Source organism: Gallinula chloropus, assembly GCF_964237585.1.
Source record: "Gallinula chloropus genome assembly, chromosome: 4".
NCBI classification, from domain to species: Eukaryota; Metazoa; Chordata; class Aves; order Gruiformes; family Rallidae; genus Gallinula; species Gallinula chloropus.
In genome coordinates this window covers 83,956,428-83,974,938 of record NC_140088.1, presented here as the reverse complement: position 1 = coordinate 83,974,938, position 18,511 = coordinate 83,956,428, and the positions used below count along the sequence as shown (strand labels likewise).

General features: G+C 40.8%; 1 protein-coding gene across 1 annotated transcript in view; it reads right to left on the bottom strand.

The window, feature by feature from the left end:
• The window catches only part of ALMS1 (ALMS1 centrosome and basal body associated protein), a gene marked incomplete at its 5' end in the record, with an annotated part of 71,355 nt that overhangs the window by 22,926 nt on the left and 29,918 nt on the right, over positions 1-18,511 (bottom strand). Inside the window, 5 exons of the mRNA XM_084263284.1 lie at positions 743-888; positions 2,705-2,740; positions 3,861-4,395; positions 13,767-13,897; positions 17,487-17,625. Of these exons, the coding sequence (XP_084119410.1) occupies positions 743-888; positions 2,705-2,740; positions 3,861-4,395; positions 13,767-13,897; positions 17,487-17,625 (987 nt within the window). The remainder of the gene's footprint in view (positions 1-742; positions 889-2,704; positions 2,741-3,860; positions 4,396-13,766; positions 13,898-17,486; positions 17,626-18,511) is intronic.

Below are 18,511 nucleotides of genomic sequence, written 5' to 3'. Positions count from 1 at the left end.
GCTAGTGTCATGAGATACAGTGACAAAATCATCAGTTAGCACAGTGTAATTTCATTTTGTCAGCATTGTCAAGGAATAAAGGCTTAAAATAGGCTACTCTAGGAGTAAAGCCTGACCTTCATACCTCAGAGCATCATCCAACAAGGTTAATAGAGGGGAGGAAGAAAAATAAGTACGTCAAATGGAATTAAAATTCAATTAAATACCAACATGACAGAGATACTTTACATGACATCATAAGACATCAGTGTGTTTGCATGCAGGAACACAACCTCAATCCAGTATATACAGAACCAACCCACCTGCTTTTATCTACCAGGGAATTTCTGGCATTTTCTACCTCCTTTCTACATTTCTACATTTTTCAGCACTTAAAGATTTTGCATTTCACAAACTTAAAATTGCCTTTAAATTTTTTTTTAAAAACCCTACTAAAACCCCAACAAATAAAGTGAAGCCCACAGTCAAACCAGCCTCAATATCTTACAAAGGCTCCATGAGCACTGGGACTCTGCAATGTTAGCAAAGACTCGGCCAGGTAATTGGGTAGATGGGGAGAAGCAGAAAGAAGAGAAAAATGAGTCAAATTCAGCATCTTCAGGCAGACTATCAGCAATATTATGAGACCAGAAAACATAGATCCTGAAATATAATTCTTCTGCTCAACTCTCATGTGCACAGAAACACACGTGAAATTAAAACACAGGATTTAACTACCTGGGGAAGTTTCCAGTGGTATCACTTGCTCCTCAGCCCAGGCTAGCTTGGGCTTGGACCTCTCACTGTAGATTCCACCTTTTTGCTTGAGAGCCATACTGTCTGGAGGATTAGCATCCCTTATACCAAGCACATTTGACGGGAACTTTGGAAGAGCAGCATCATTTGACCCTGCAGAGAAAAAGAGCCGTCATTTGTGAATAAAGAGGAAGCAGGAAAAATAGATAAAGAAATATCACAACAAAGACAAGGTCTGAAAGCAAGCCTGTTACCCAAGTATCACCAACCAACTGCCACAATCCCAAGTGACCAGTTCTAGTGACTAAAACGGGATAGAATTTTTTCCACATATTTCTGATAAGGTTCTTCCCCAAGAGGGAAATAAATTTTACCTCTTCTGCTAATGAGCAGAGAAGAATACAAGAAAATGAGTATTAGACATATCTGCTAAGAAGTCAAACCCTGGACTTGGAATGTCCAGACTCACTCCTGTTCACATTAAAATTCCAGACATTTTCACAGACTGATGTAAATACAGATTTTCCGAGCTCAGAATAGCAATGGAGAAAAACTGGAAGACTAGAGTAGGTCTGTATAACCTCTAAACAAGAATCCAAGACAACAGCAGCAGAGTTCTCTTGCTATCATATCACTGCCTCCTTGTGTTAGAGCCCTAAAATAGCCCCCAACTGATTTATCCCTCCTTGTCAGCACCACCTGGTTACATTCAGTGGACTTACTCAACTCTGTTTCCTTCAGCAAGTGGCTCATGAGTTAAGAATGCTGGGAGTTTGGAAAACAAGACATGTTTTTTAACTCTGCTGTACATTTTGTACAACCTTGTGCTGCCTCCTATGCATACTGAATTTTTATATCTAGCATGGTAGCTCCTGAAATTCAACAGACTTGCATTACATTTGCTTCTCTCATTCTGACCATACTACAACAGACAGACTGGAACACGGTAATGAGTGGAGATGCAGAAACAACTACAAGCACAATTTGTGGCTACAATGAGTAACCTGTGCACTTACTGTCACTGTTCTATCAACCTACTCCCCTGAGGCACACCTGTCAGGAGCTGGACATCTCTGTAACATTAATAAGCTTTGTCTACAAATAACTCTGGACGTCAAAAAGCTCTGACTGAACACGATCTGCACATCAGACCCATAATGCTTAAGTGATGCATTCATTACATACAGGAGAGAACTGGAAAATAACAGCAGGCAAAGCAAAAGAAGTTGATGAATCACAGACCATCCCTTCCTCTGGTAAATGAGAAGTGTGGTGGTTTTTTCTGGGAGATGGCAGGACGTGGGGAAGAGATGGTTATATATTTTAAACCACAGTTACGAATTGCATTGTTTATAGCAAAGCTTTCCACACTGGAATCCCCAAGAAAGAAATTCACTGCTGGGTAAGCTGTTCTCTGAGATGTGTGTTGTATTATGCAGGTATTTCAGAAAGCATACATCCCAAATTAATAAAAAAAAAAAAGGAGGGGGGAGAATGTACACACATACGGGAACTAAAAAGAAGAGAACTGGCAGAGATAAGAACGAGTCCAAACCTGATGAGTAATTCCCAGAGGGAAGCAAAGAATTATCAAGCTGCAAAACATTGAGCCTTGTTTCTTTTTGTTGTCAGATGGCACACAAACACCCCTTCATCAAAACAACTGAAACCATAGCCTTAAGTCAGGACTCATACATCTTTGTATTACAAAGTGTGAACACAAAGACATCTTTCCCTTAAAATCAATGTGCTCACTCTAAACTGGTGGGAAAGAAGAGTTCTGAGCTCAACTGAGACAATTCTGCAAAGGAAACATTTATTGTGATCCATGAACTACAACCATCATTTTGTGTTTCAAAGAACTACGACAAACAAGTACCTGAGCAAGAACTCTCAACTGTGGTTTCTGACCCAACTGGAGAAATTTTGGATCCTGCCTTTAGATAAGGAACGTAATACATCCCAGTACTTCCAGAAGGTTTATATGGCAGCAGCAAGGGCTGATCTGTGGGGATGGAAGACAAAGCAATTAATAGACGTCAGCCTTTAATCCTTCTCAGGACCCAAGGAGACTGCTGAAGTTCAGTGTGATAAACCTGGAGAGAGCACTTACTCTTTAGGAAAAGAAACTGCAATGATTAATTATTTAATACTCACCTAATGCTTAAAGGTTGGTTGTTACTTAGCCAGTAAAAACAATTGACTTACCTATTCAATATTAAACTTGTGACTAAGAGCGACAAACACTGACTTACAGAAGTTACTCACATACCCAAATAGATCCCAGCTGACCCATGTTTCATGAAACCATTTTAAATGAGGACAGATATCTATCTCAATTCAATAAAAACAGTGTGCTGCCATCATAGAATTTCAGAAAATGTTTGGGCCAGAACATTAGCTGACAGCTAATAGCAAAGAGAAGAGGTGATCAGACTGCTGACGGGGGTTTTTTTTGGGGGGTTGGGGTTTTTTTTGGCACTCTGATACAATAAAAGGATCTGCTTTCTCAACTTATAAACACCTTGCAAAGAGATACAAAGCCTGGAGGCCACAAAAAAAATCATGAAAGCTACACAAGTGTACGCACTTCAGTAGTGTAAGACACCACTGCAGGAAACCTCTGCACAGCATTCACATCCTTTCACTGATGGATTTGAGTGCCCTCCGTGCTTTTTTATTCTACAGAAAACTGATTTGCATGTTCTCCTCTTAGCTCTTCTACTGCCTTAAATAGAGTACCCCAGTAATCACCTACATCTCTTGATAAACTCTACCCACTGAACCAAATCAAGTTACCTAGAAACAAATGAGTGAAATTTTTCTTGAACCAGATTTGTACCCAACAAATTCAGTTCCAGAAAGACCTGAACTGAACTACAATTGTATTTATATGACTCCCAACCCACAAGACAGCAGAGTATAAGTTTAAGGGTTGGGCGATTTTCTTCCCCCCTTATAAGCAACTTCAAATATCAAAATCATCTCAAGAATGTTACAGCCACAAAAAAAGGAGGGCTTGGTTTTGGTTTTTTAATACCTATAAATATCTTGAACTTGAATTGACTAAACATCTACATGTAAGATTAGATTAACATCTACATATAAGACACTAATTTGCTCACCACCCTGCATTGGGAAAGAGGAAATCTTGTTAAGAGACAAAGTTGTGCCGCTGGGAAGTTCATGTGCTTTCTGGAGAGATGACTGGTGAACATCATTTTCACTGCCTTGTGAATTAACATAGATTTCTGCTGAAAAGGTTGTTTTTTCAGGACTTTCTGTTGTTATCTGTGTGGCAGCATCAGAAGTACTCTTCCCAGCTTTTGCAGGAACTACAGAGTTGAAGGTATTCTTCAGGTTACACCCCCCTGCACCCAGCACAGTATCTTGGGGTCTCTCACTGCTTTGCAGAGGCAGCTCTTGCCCTGCTGTGCTTGTAACAGAGGAAGGTACTAGGCAGGGATCTGCTGAAGGCACTGGGAAAGATGGAGGTCTTTGATCTTGTGGAATAAAGTCAGCAGCTGATAATTTAGAGACAGCTTCTATTACAGTTTCAGCAGGTTTTGAAGACACTGCTTGAGTACTAGATTCGGGTTTATCCCGCGATCTCATCACATTTTCAGTGTTCAAGTCACTGTGCAGCTCTGAGTTATTACACTTTGAGGAAAGAGTTATGTGGACACAAGACAGGACTTTCTTAGTTGGTGATAAGGGGGATACAACTGTGGTGGATAAAACCTCATCCATAGATGAATGGTGAGACGTACCAATTTGCTCTCTCATAACCTTTTTCTGAATGACAGGTACTTCATCAGAAGGACTTTTCTTCTCTTCTTCCAACAACTTAATATCACCCTTCAGCAGATCAGTTTGTATAGCTGGACCAGAACCTTCTAAGTTCTCACACAATCGGATGTGTCTGGGTGGGCTCCTTTTGTCCTGCTGGCAAGAGCTTAGAGAATGGGGTTCATTAAATCTGTTTGTTTCTTGACTGAATTTTATCTCACAGTCAAACCCCACGAGTCTGGCACTATGCCTGCCCAATTCAGTCACATCAGAATTTTTTGCACTAAGGGTCTGTCTCTTATCAGCATGGATGCTTACAGAATCCTGATCTGACAAACAGTCTGTTTCTTGATAAGCTCCAACTCTTTTACTGTCAGCAGAGACACGATGAAACCTGTCTTTCTCAGCAGTAAAAGAAATCTCATTAGACACTGAGCCAGCAATCATTGGACTTGAAGGAGAGGTCTTCGATCCTTCCCAGCGTTGTCTGTCATGGGTCCCTTCCTCAGTGCTACCTAAGTCCACCTCCAAAGGCATTATACCATCAAGACCATCTCTAGTAGGGCTGCTGCTGAGTACCATGGAAGTCAATGGTGACTGCAAGCGTTTTCGGGATGAAAAGGTGATGGAAGTAATTTGCTTAGCCATCTCATCAGAACCCCCTTCCATAGACAGCCTCTTCTGAGCCCGTACATGGTTTTCTTCTGCTGCAGACCTGTCTCTCTCCCTCTGCATTGGTGGTTGAAGTTCAACACCACCACCTGAATGACTTGTTGCAATTGTCCGATGTTGGTTCCAGAGAGGCGTTTGAGCAGTACTCCAAGACTGAGACTCTGTATCCTTCAGCAGGCAACAATCAGAAGGATCAGCTCTATGTAATGGCATGGCTTGTTGTAAGCTTGACTCTAGAAGCTCCTTAGGCTTGACTGCTTCTGTTTGCCTGTTGGTTTGAAATCTTTTGTCACTCCAAGTTTTGAAGTGCTCTGTGTCCTGTTCCTGATGGTGGCTATGAACAGGAGCAGCTTCCAAACTGCACCGTCGTGAATCCTGAAGAACACAGAAGAATTCACACAGGTTAGATGGACAACTTCCTGCCCTTGCCAAAATCTGGATTGTACAATTCAAAGACAGACTAGCTCTGTCAGTAATCAAGAGTCTGTCATCAGCAGTGAGCACATGCTTTCCCTGGAACTCATCTGCTAATGGAACTAATTAAAAATCTGTCACGTTTTAAAGTGTCAGCAAATTAACTAAGGTGGTTCTGTTGCTGTAACAAACAGCAGCAGTGACATCTAGAATAGAAATCTTTAGCTTTGTGACCTGTAAAGTTGTAACTCTCCTACTTGAGTGGAGTGGTAAATACTGACATCACTCCTCTCTCTGGAAGACAAGACTAAAACTTTGTTCCTTTCTATCAGTTGGCTTCACACACAGTTGGACATTGATCAGAAACATGGTTCATAATGCACTAGGGATAATTACTATCATTTGCATTAATATTTATTCATTAAATTCAAAGAGATTTAGGAAGACAAATACACAACCTGTTTAAATGTTGGGATTTCAGGGATAATTTTATTAATTAAAACAACAGCCAATTAGTCACACAAAGCCACAGAAACACTTCAGTTGGAAGAGAGCTCCTAGAAGTCTCCAATCCCACTTCTTGCCCAAAGTAGGGCTAACTTCAACATGGAAACAGGCTGCTCCAGTCCTTGATGGTGATCTTGTATACAACTTAACTACTTGTGGTCCATAAATTACTAATGAAAGGCATCCCTTCAGAGCTCCACAGAACAATAAGACAATGCAGAAACCCACATTTACTCAATTAAATCCTCAAACTTTAACCAAGTATGTAAAGTTCTGGCAACCTCCAAGAAATCAAGTAGCAGATACACATTAAAACTCTTCTGGTTTGGGACCAGTGTCCAACCAATCTCCACACTATCAAAGCACTACACTACATGGCATTTTAGAGTACAGGAACACTTCTGCATCTGACATTTTTCTGTGCCATAACCGTCACCACATGAAAGAACCTGATATAAAAGGTTTTCCCTTGCTCTTGAGTTGTTTGACTCCAGTGTTTATGAAGCAGAACTAAAAGGAACTCAGTTATGTGGGAACAAGTGGAAAGAAAGCTGTTCTTTACAAAGCATAAGAGAAAATAGTTAATTAAAAAGCTTTCATTTTCCGTAACTGATATTTCTCTTTTCCCCCTAAAACAAGCACTCCAATTTCCCTCTCAGACAAGAACTGTAATAAATCTTCTTATTTTCATGGTCACCACCTACTCCTGACAATAATTTAAAAATGACTGAAAAAAAATCAGAGCTTTGATCTCCTCTTTAAGGTAAATAACTTGCAAAAGCTTCCCAGTTCTTGGGTGTAAACCATTTTCACTCTCCCACTGCAACAGGTACGATGGTTTGGAAAGCTGGGTGACAATGCTGCAAAAAAAGAGAAGGTATTTCTAGCAATAGGTAAAACACTATTCCCACCAAAACAAAAAGGTTCAGTGCCAGCTGCCTTTGCCCATAAGATCTCTTTTAAAATAAGTTACAATTACACCTTGGTCTGATTATGCAAATGGTCCCACATCTGTATCACCCCCCAGGCTCACTCTAGGACCCTGCTATTTGTCTACACACACTCAGGCATCTCTGGAATGTATTTTACACACCAGTATAAAAATGCTGCATCTTAAATTACCTGCCTGTGGTCATTTAGGAACCTGAAACTAATAATTTACTTCAGCACTAACTTTTTTCCTGGTTTCTTTGCCTGATTTCACTAACCATTCCCATTTCCAGTATGGTCTCTGGTCCTCATTACTTCACCTTCTCCTGTACCTCAAAAGCCCTATTTCATCACAAAAAAAAGTCCCAACAGCAATTTATCATAGTAGGTAAATAAAATTATAGGAATAGAGGCTATAGGCTCTCAGCAGAATCACACCCTACTCTCTTTGCCTACTCAGACTGGTGTTGCCTTTTGGCTGCCTATTCATGAGACACATTACTGACACTGCAAGCTCCTGGAAGATTCCCAGAGCTGCAGTCCCTGCTCACTAGGGAACCTACACTTTCTTCTGGCATCTCAAACTGTAACCTAATTTCTGAACACACCTTTTGTAGACAAAGGACTAAGGATAGAGATAAAAGGTACAAAGGGTTCAACAAAAGGTTTTAGTTGCTTGCCAAACCAAGAAGAAATAAATATGTCTAAATCTTCAGTGAAGTTTGGGTTTTCCAAGCATTTTTTTCAACTTATTACAAACAGCAGATACTAATTGTTTGCAGAGATTTACTGAGAACAAGATGACAGGCAAACAAAATGCCATCCTCTCACTGACAGGCTCACCACCCTCATCTGCCTGCTTTCTCCAGCTTCCTGTGCATGTGGAAGGATCAGGACGCAGGGCTGGATGGATAGGATGGATAGGACCTTTGCTTCCAAGAGTTCTCTCATTACAGCAGAACTCCCAAACACTGACAGTTGATCTTAGCAGCAACTTACCTGCCTGGTGTAAGGAGAAGGCAGTTTGGAAGAAAAGAAATGCAAATACCTCTAGACCAAAGATCACACTACAAACAAGTGAATAAAACATCACACTCCCTGGTGCATGCAGAAAGGCTGTTACTCTAACAGCACAAAGAGCCAGCCTTGAAAGCACAACTGGGAAGACCTTAAGCTACTGCTCATGGTAATTTATTACTGTCAGTATTGATCAAAAAGCTGCAACAGGTTTTTCCCTGAAGCAAATTAAGACAACTACTCACCTGATGTGTTAACACTGCACCTCCAACAAGGGGCAATAACAAATCAAGAGAAACACTAACCTTTGGAAGTAGCTGTATTGATTCCAGAGGAATAAACGTTTATCTATGGGCTGAGATTCCCTTCACTTAGATAACACACTAACTAAACCAGGCATCATACTGTTAGATCCACTCCTGACACAGAATACCACACCACACTTCACACACCATGCTAGAAAGCAGCTCCCTCTTACATTACTTCACCCCGGCTCTTTGTGACGGGTCAGTTTAGCATCAGAGGCAGAATCATGGGCAGTGAACACTGGAAATGGAGAAAAAACAAATTACCTCATCAGCATCCAAAACCTTACCTCAAAATCATTAGAGCTCACCTTAGTGCATGTGAGATTGCAAGCCACCAGCATTCTCTAGAGAGAATTTAAGTGTGGAGAGAATTTAAGTGTGGACACCCTTTTATTAATTTATCAGTATCTGCAACCCCTGAATTAATGTGTCATTAAAAATTACAATACTTTCATTGAGGTGCAGGCAGCAAACCTGAGATAAATGTACTGTCATGCACATGGGCCAGATAAGCTTATTTCAAATAGAAATAGAAATCTAGACCCTACTTATTTTTCCTACTGATTGGAACAACTGTGAAAACAGCAGAATCTACTTAACAAAGTGCAATGCAGGTCCCTGGGTGATTACATCCTCAGCAGCTACTTGGAATTTGGAAATAAAAATCAGTCCAAAACATTTCTGGTGTAAATCACAAAGTGTAAACAGATATTCCACAACAGATTTTTTTAATCCTTTCCACATCCCAGATGTCATTAGCAGGAAGCTCTTTCAGCAAGGTCTGGGTTATTATTCCAAAGCAGTACTTTTCTGTGGCCTTATCTATTCTCAGCCAGTAAACCAATTTATTTGGCTTCCTGCATTTCCTATTGCTACAGGGGACAACAAGGGACTGCAGATGAATGCAAGGACACAGAGCAGTCCTGTGCTGGGACAGGGAGGGTCCCAAGACCATCTCTTTCCTACACCATGTACCAGTTCAATGGCCTGAAGTAATACACAGCAACTCCTACTACTGAAAGCAAGCACAGAAGTTGCTATAAACTCATCTTCCCAAGCCGTTCACATGTTTTATTGTGCTTGTTATGTGTCATCTTTCCAAAAAAGATCTGTATGGCATATGATCCACAAGAGATTGCAGTGCAAATTTATAGCTACAACTCCGTGAACTTCCTGAAGAAGTGAGAAAGTACAAGGAGTGGAAAAATACAGCACAGAGTGGAAGAATACAGTATATAAAAGGGAGAATGCTCTTGGGTAAGTCAAGAGATAGCTTGCTGGCACCCATAAAAAATACAGGTGGGGTAAGAAGGTCCTCACTTTAGAAAGAAAATTGTTAAAATTAATATGCTAAATCTTGACTTACATCTATCTCAACTGGGGAACCAAAACAAATGTGCACGTGCAAACAGCACACGAAGGATAAACCTGACAGACAACGTTCCTGGAACAGAAGACCACCTATAATTCTTTGGATTTTCCCTGTTATTGTTGAAATTCTTCTTATCTGGAAAGACTCTAGTGGTTCCAGTGGAAGATCAGCAATTTTCTTAAGAATCCAAACAAATTTCATCTCGTTCTATGGAATATCTTGGCAACCCTCTGCCTCCCTTCATCACAAACAAGTTTCCAGAAGAGCGCCAACAGCTCATCATAAGTTTCATAAGACCCACGTTTGGACAATCTGAAACGTAAGTTTTCTTACCCACATTTATGAAACATTAGCAGTTAATAAATCCACAGCCTTTGTCTCCCTTTCCTCCTAAAGAAGCCAAATGCACTGGATATTTTCTTTCCAGGAATAGCCAATTAAGACCTTTGGGAAGAGTCATTATCAAATGGAGTCAGTATGAAGTTCCAAAAGAAAAACCTCTATGTCAAAAGTTCACCTTTGCAATCTATTCCTAAGCACTTCCACCAAGTTTTAGCCTTTATTGTAGACCTTAACAGTGTGAGTAGACTATTTCTCTCCTTGAGCAATGGAAGAGCTATTAAATCACCAGGAAGAGTCCATGAATTGAGGGTACGTAAGATTTGTCAATTTTACAGCAGAGAAAGCAAAGAAAATAAAATTCCAAGTTACACTGATGAGTATTTTTTGCTATTAGAGATACATCTTCAAAATTACATGTTCATATTGAATGTTCTCTTTTTGGGGGGACGTTTCAGCTGAGTACACGTTTGGAGCCCGTTTACGTGCATATGTCCCAATCACCTCCTTAAACACTCTGCTCAGCTAGAACTTGAGAAATCATTATGATGCTTCTTTTTTAGAGCGTCTGTTAACACATCACCAGTGACAAACAGCTATCAAACAGATATCTGACTATCTCAAAAAGATGGAACGATCTTCAGAAGTAAAAGATCGCTGAGAAGAGCTCTCCCAAGCTGTCCTGCTCTTCAATTGCATTTTCTTTGCTTTTTATAGACAAGCTTCACATGCTTCCTGTGGGAAACAATAACATATCACAGTAGTACATTTTATTTCTTGAGTTGTCACCTACAACAACGAGAGGCAGAGCCTAAGGTTTCTAAAAAGAACACTCATCATGAGCCTGCATCAGTAGCACTAAATAAAGATGACGGTCTGACGAAAGAATTGTTTGCAGGGGTGCTAGGAACAGTTTGTCGCTCTCAGTCTTTAAAGTTTAGTAGAAGGGAAATATCTTCTCATAATCTTTGTTCCATTCTTTAAAGTCAGCACATAGCCAGCTCTGCTCTGCAAATTCAATGGGTGTTTTACAGAACAGTTTCCATTAAATTTATAGTAGATTACTGTCACCAATAAAACTGACTGCAATTTTTTCAGTTAGCTTTCAGCAATCTGTATTTTTCAATGATATATTATTGTGCTTGGAGGGAAAAATACATTTATCTTAAGTACAACAAGACCAAAAACCCAGCCACCTTCTTCCTGCAAATTCAAACTATTTTTTAATCTCAAGTTACAGTCATTGTAGAGCAAAAATACTTTAAAGATCAAAGTAGAAAGCGTTGCAGTTGACCTAAAGCAATTTCTTGGAGTCTTGGTTTACAAAACTATAATTCATTTTTTTCTTATTTTAAATTGGGATAAACAATTCATGGCTGACACTGAATCACTTGGTTCTGGTCTGTAACAAGTTAATGTTGGGGACAAAGCTGTGATCTAATAGAACTTAAAAGTTGGGGAAAAAACAGCTTCAGGGCCTCTACTTTTTGAGGAGTACATGGAAGCAAAAATGTATTTGTGGTTTTGGGTTGGTTTTTTTTTAGAATTGTCTGAAATTCAAAAGAATAAAATCATTCAAATGTAGGGTTTTTTCAGGCTCTCCAAAGATAACATCAAAACATGAATAACTGAGAAGCTTAGTCTGATGGTTTTTGTCTGTATTATCAACATTGTTCGTGCCCAAGGAATTACAAACACAAACACAGCCTACTCTTAAAACACTATTTTTCCTTCTTGCTGATGCAAGGGTTTTAATTAAAACAAACAAGACCCTGATGTTTTTCCTGGGAGGCAAGCAGTCTACAGGAAGAAAGAAAAAAGAAAAAAGGAAGCTACTGCTATATGTTATAGCTAAGGGCATTTATCTGAAACACCAGATTTAGGACAGATAATTCCTGTATTTTCAATTGTAAATTTTCTACATTCTCCTCAAGCTGCTCCATTCTTTAGCTCTGCCTAAGAGACATGGAGAAAATCTCTCTTCTCAGCATGGAGAACCCTGAGTTCTCCAGGCCAGAGACATGAATCCACCTCCTTCTCGTTATACAAACATCTCCACATTTTTCCACTCTGTTCTTTCAATAATCAAAATAGTCTCTATGAATAGTGCACTATCTTGGGACACACAGACAGCCCCTAGAAATCATGACATAATTAGACTGGACACCAGATGAATGTTGAAAATGGCTATTTAAAGTCAAACTGAAGGCAACATTCTCCTGCTTGGACCAATTCCCATTCGGACACACTACATGTTAATACACAAACTAGAAATGCTCCAGAGGAGCATGCAAAACAGAACAATTCAATGTCAAGTTTACACACAAAAATAAAGCTGTAGAAGCTCATCTAGTCTATATCCCTGCCCCAAATCAACAATAACCACACTCAGATTATTCTTTACAGATACTTGCTCAGGCTCCTCTTCTGTCAGGCAGAGAAAGACATGGGGGTGTTGGGCGACTGCAGGAGCCAGCAGTGTGCCCAGGTGGCCAGGAAAGCCAATGGCATCCTGGCTTGTGTCAGAAATAGTGTGGCCAGTAGGTCTGGGGAGGTGATTGTGCCCCTGTACTCGGCATTGGTGAGGCTGCACCTCGAGTGCTGGGTCCAGTTCTGTACTCCTCACCATAAGAAGGACATTGAGATCCATGAGCAAGTGCAGAGAAGGGCAACCAGGCTGGGGAAGGGGCTGGAGGGCAAATCCTATGAGAAGCAGCTGAGGGAGCTGGGGATGTTTAGTCTGGAGAAGAGGAGGCTGTGGTGAGACCTTATCACCATCTACGACTACCTGAAGGGTGTAGAGAGGTGGGTGATGGTCTCTTCATCCAGGAGATGGGACAAGGGGAAATGGCAAGAAGCTGGGCCAGGGCAGGGGCAGATTAGATATTAGAAAAAAATCTTTTACTGAAAGAGTTGTCAGGGCCTGGAACAGGCTGCCCAGGGATGTGGTTGAGTCACCTTCCCTGGATGTGTTTAAAAAAGGGTACATGAGGTACTAAGGGATATGGTTTAGCTTAGGATGGGAATGATTGGACTTGATGATCTTCAAAGGTCTTTTCCAACCTTGTGATTCTGTGAAATACTATGATTAACACTCCATAATCTTCCTCTCCTCATCCTTACCATTAAGGAGTTCCTTTTCTAATAGGATTCTCCCTCACATTTGAAGCCCATTACCTTTCATGTAGTCAACACAAAAGAACAATTTGCTCCCATCTTCCCTGAAGCATCCTTACAAAAATAAATATCATGCTCTTTTATAAATAATAAATAACACAAGGGAAGTAACCCACCAAATATTGCTCTCACCCAGATGATACTGCATTGTACAGTAAACACCACCAATTCTCCCATCGCATCACCACTGACCACATCACTCTCCTTCGTACCTTCAGTCACCCCACGCACCCAAGATATCTAATGATTGCTTGGAATGATACAAAACCAAAAAACCCACAAAGCATGTGCCATGGCTGCTCCTAAAATGTGTAGGAACTGACTGGTGGAAATGCTTGTTTCTGCCTAAACAGAGCTCTCAGTAGTTTGCACCCCCCCTCTCCCTGTCTAGCCACCGATCTTCAAAAATACTGCAGGAATATAATTCATCATTTTAAGATCACAAGCAAGACATTAGCATTTATCCCCTAATTTTCTCTAGAGCAGCTGGTTTGCCTCTTTTGTACCTTGGCTAGTACAGATTTCTTCACACTCAGAAGCAGCTCTGTCTTTATTTCCTCTATTCTTCGTTGGTCCTCTTCATTCAGATCTGACACAGATTCCTGAGATCGGCTGGCAAGTTTTAGTTTCACCCATGCTAGACAAAGGACATAAAGCAGAAAGCAGTTCCCTTTCTGTTTTTTCACATCACATACAATAACAGTTTTATAATGTAACATCAAAACTCTGCTACACATTTCTAGCTATCAGGACTGAGGGAACAAAGACATCTATCAAATGCCAGAGCTGAGAGACTGACCAGGAATACAAAAATGGGCATTTTGAACATTTCTTTGGAGAGATGGCTCCAGACTCCACTGCCTGGTTCTGTCATCTTGACAGTCTGTGACTCAAGTCATAGAATCATAGAATGGTCTGCGTTGGAAGGGACCCCAAAGATCACAGAGTTCCAACCCCCCTGCCACAGGCAGGGCCACCAACCTCCAGGCCTGGAGCTACACAAGTCAACAGATGCTTTTCCACATTACCCCTTCCCTAACTCTCAACCTAGCCTGATGAGGACAAAACAGTTTCTCATGTCAATTTTAGGCAAAAGAAGGTACTCAAACTGGAAAAGTCCAATTGTATCATACTATATAACTTGACTAAAAAACATTGATCATTTAAGCACTGACCCATTAAATCTTATCTAATATAATCTAAATTTTAAAATCAGGGAAACAGCCTCAAGCCCTCTTATATCCATAGCCCTTATTTCAAAGCAAACCCTTAAACATATAGCTAAACACCGATTTGCCATTCTAACTTAACACTTGATAAAAACACAACTGAGACATGCTATTACCTCGTGCTTTCCTCTCCTCTTCATCTGCACTCTTCAGCATTTGTGTTGCCTGTATCACAGGTGATCCATTTCTCAGAAGGCTTTTGACACGGGCAGCTAGTGAACTTCCACTGCTACTGTCACCGCTCTCTTGCATGCTTCCTGTCTTACTTCTCACTGCACCAGGTTTAGACCACACTCTCTGGAAGCCTCCTGCAACATCAGTGACACTGCTTAGAGGCTCTGAGGAAGAAGGATTCCCCAACTCTGAAGCTTTTCCAGCGCTGACTTCACTACTTCCATTGCTTTGTGCAAGACCCACAAAGCCAGGTTGATTTCTATCTGTAGTTGCACTACTACAGCCTTCTGGCTCACACCTTCCTACAGACTTTCCTGTCCGAAACTCTTTGGTCCTTTCCTTCATCACATCTTCAGTGTTGTGCAAACTGACTTCAGAACAGTTTTCCCATCTCAAACTGCCTGTGTTATACCTCACAGGCCCTACTACTGACCCATCCTCTAGCCTACTTCTTTGGGTCGTAGTTTGATCCCGTGACAGTATCTTCTGAAACTGAGGGATGGTGCTTTTTACTGAACTGGAATCTTCAGGGCCATTCTCCATTCTCAGCAGCGCTGGGGAAAACTCACCACTTTCTCTAGAAGAGGCAGTGGAAAGGACAGGTTCACACCACCTGCCAGCTATATCCTCTGCCTCTGCCAAAAGCTTATGGATTTCTCGCAGTGCACCAGATCCAATCAAAGAATCGCTTTCTTGACCCTTACTTCTCCTACTACCTGCACCTGAAGTTTGTGATCCTCTGTCAACTTCCACTTCATCTTTAACTCCAGCCAAAGAACTGGCAGGCCATCCCTGCAAGCTGCTATTCACATCATCTGACTCCTTTCTAGCTAGCAGATCCTGAATGCTTTTTGCAAGAAGCACATGATCCCCTCTGTCAGAATGGCCATCAGGTGAAACAGTCTCCAGCTGCTGGTTTGGTTCAGCTGGTTTGGAGACAGCTGAACACTTGTCCTCCCATTGTGTGGAAAGCGGAGCCACTCTCTCCAGTTGGTGGTATGACATACTGCACTGACTCACTGGTTTGTCTCCAAAAGATCTTGAGAAGCTGGGAGAGAGTTCACGGGGTGACAGAGTATCAAACCCAACTTCTGAATCCATTGGTATGGACATACTGAGAGTGGAAGTGCCAGAGTTAAAACTTGTTTGTTCAATTTCAACTGCTGACAGCAATTCACCTACAAGGAAACAGAAGGTTCATCAAGTCTGGGGCTTCAGAAAACAGCTGCATCACTGAAGACAACTTTTTCTTGCGCTAGAGGGTTTGTAAACGACAGAAGAATTCATATATTAGAAAACATCTAGGAAGCTGGGTGAGGCTTGAACTAAAGACTTCCGTAAGAACTGTCTTCTGAAAGAAGTCTCTTAGGCCATGTTGGATAAATACAGAATGTCAAAGAAACTACAGAACTTGACTGAAATAACTCACTTTTAAATAATTGTTAGAAATCTAGTTTAAGCACATGTTCTTCTATAAATAACACAGTGGTGATGAATGTCCAAGTGAACACTAAAAGTATCCTTGTAAAAAACAGGAGAGCTCTAGGGCAGCATTTCCAAAACATCCCTTTGGAAAAAGACAAAAGACACAGTACAGATGAGCTCATTTCCCAGCAGCTGGCTGGAAAGGTCCAAAAGCAGACAGGGTGCACTTTTAGTATTTGGACAGATAACATCTAATTGCTTTTAGTAAAAAAAAAATGTGCCAAACATAAGTGCAAATGCTGTTCTTAAATCCATGCTGGCAGGTACACAGCAGTGAAGAGCCAGTTCATAACTAGGCCTGCCAACAACTACTTTACTGTTTTCAAATGCATTTCTGTTTCATGGCCCAACCACTGATATTTTCAAGTACACTGAGTAGTCCAGAGCCCAGCTGAACACTAACACTGCTGAGGGTGACTCTGTCCCATACCAATTGCCAAGTTGCTTTAGTTTCCTGGTCTCCCACAATGCTAAAAGAACTACAAAACAAAATTACTACAAACAAACAAAAAGAAACTAACAAGCAAACCCAACAGGCATAAGAAGAGGTGCACTGAATCACTTCTGGTTAGAAAGACAGGTCAGAGCAGGGTTTTTGAAGTCACAGCCATTCAAAGGGTTAGACAGGTGCTTGTTGTGAAGGGCCTTCAGATCTGCTCTTGCCCACTGGGTACAAGATACAAATGCCAAAACTGAATATAAGGAAAATACACGTTTGAAGTAGCTGCAATGCACATTTTCACATTTTAATGACCTACTACATGGCCATGCCACTGAAGAACATCTTAACCCTGAATCCACCCTGTTCCTCACACAGCAATGAGTCAACACTTAAAGGAGTATTTTTTTTTATGTTGAGACAGATCAATTCAGGAACTGATCTGAGCAGTTATAAAATGTGTATGACTGCCACACTGAACACAGCAAGAAGTCTCAGAAAGAAAGAAAACAAGACATTTCTCTCACAGGAAGCAAAAACAAAAAATCTGGTAACATTTCTTTAGCTGTGAGATACAAAGTGTTTCCTTCTTAAGAATTCTTGTAAAATCCTTAAAAAAAAGACTGTAACATATAAAATGCCACCACACGGGGTAGAAGGATGCCACATAGCCATGATTCCTTAGTGAGAAGGCATGTTTTCAAAGGTTTTAAAGCTTATTTTTTAATGCCAAGCACTTCACATTTGAGATGGGAGAAGATCAACTCATATGAATGAAACAGAGCGCTGCACAAGAGGAAACACACTTGAGTCTACCAGGCCAAGAGCAACCTCACAGGTGAGCCTGAGCTTCTGTGCTCTCTCAGGCTTGACCAGCACAAGGTCTTCCTTCCCCATACCTTGTGGCTGTGGAACAGTCCTCATCAGCGTTCTAAGCTCTGATGGGGAAAACTCAACTTCCCTGATGGGTCCTCGGGGTACAAACGGCGTCAGGATAGTTCCAGGTGACTGATCAATGCCCAGGTTGCGAAGATAGATCTGGGAAAAGAAGAAGTAAGTAACATACAGCACTCTCACAGGGCATCAATGGATCCTCAAGTCACATGTTTTAGGTCTTGCTTTAGGACATCTTGAGCCTCACAACTAAACAAACAAACAAAAAAAATATCACACTCAAGACCTGAAATCCTGCAATACACTGGAGAAAAACACACTAAGGATGAGGCCAGCTCTCCCTCTACAACATCCAGGAGACTATCACAGTTCAGATACACATGGCATCATTCCCTGTATTAGTAAATTTTGAAATCTGATGGAATCTCATGGAGGTAAGACCCTACCAACGACCATATAGGATCTCCACAGAAAACAATTTCTTCCCTTTTAATAGAACTTCTAAGTTTACATGCAGATGCTATATGCAGGGAGGAGGAAAAAAAAAAAGAAAAAACCAACAAAGTTTGCCTTGACTTAATCACTTGTAGGGGCAACCATTTCAACTTATCTATGCTACATCCTAAACCAGCCAAAAAAGTTAAATAAATCACCTTACAGATCACAGCCAACTCTATTTCCTTTGATTTTATTGTAAACCTCCATATTAATAGCCATATATGTGACCTAATCTCCTTTCCTTTGTCAGTGATTTATGAGACCAGCGTTCTTCACAACTAAGTCTGGGGAACACACCTAATTATAGTAATTAAAAAAGGAGGTAACAGACAACCTTTACATCTCATTAATCTAAAATATCCTCCCTACAACACCGATATTTGTTTCAACATGTATTTGCAGAGACAACTCAGAAGAGAGTGCTTCTAAAACACAGTTCCAATAACCTAATGATTATAGGAGTCATCTCATGCGAGGAACAGCCACTTACTCAGAAGATAATTACATGTTTATCATTAACATAAATCTGCAT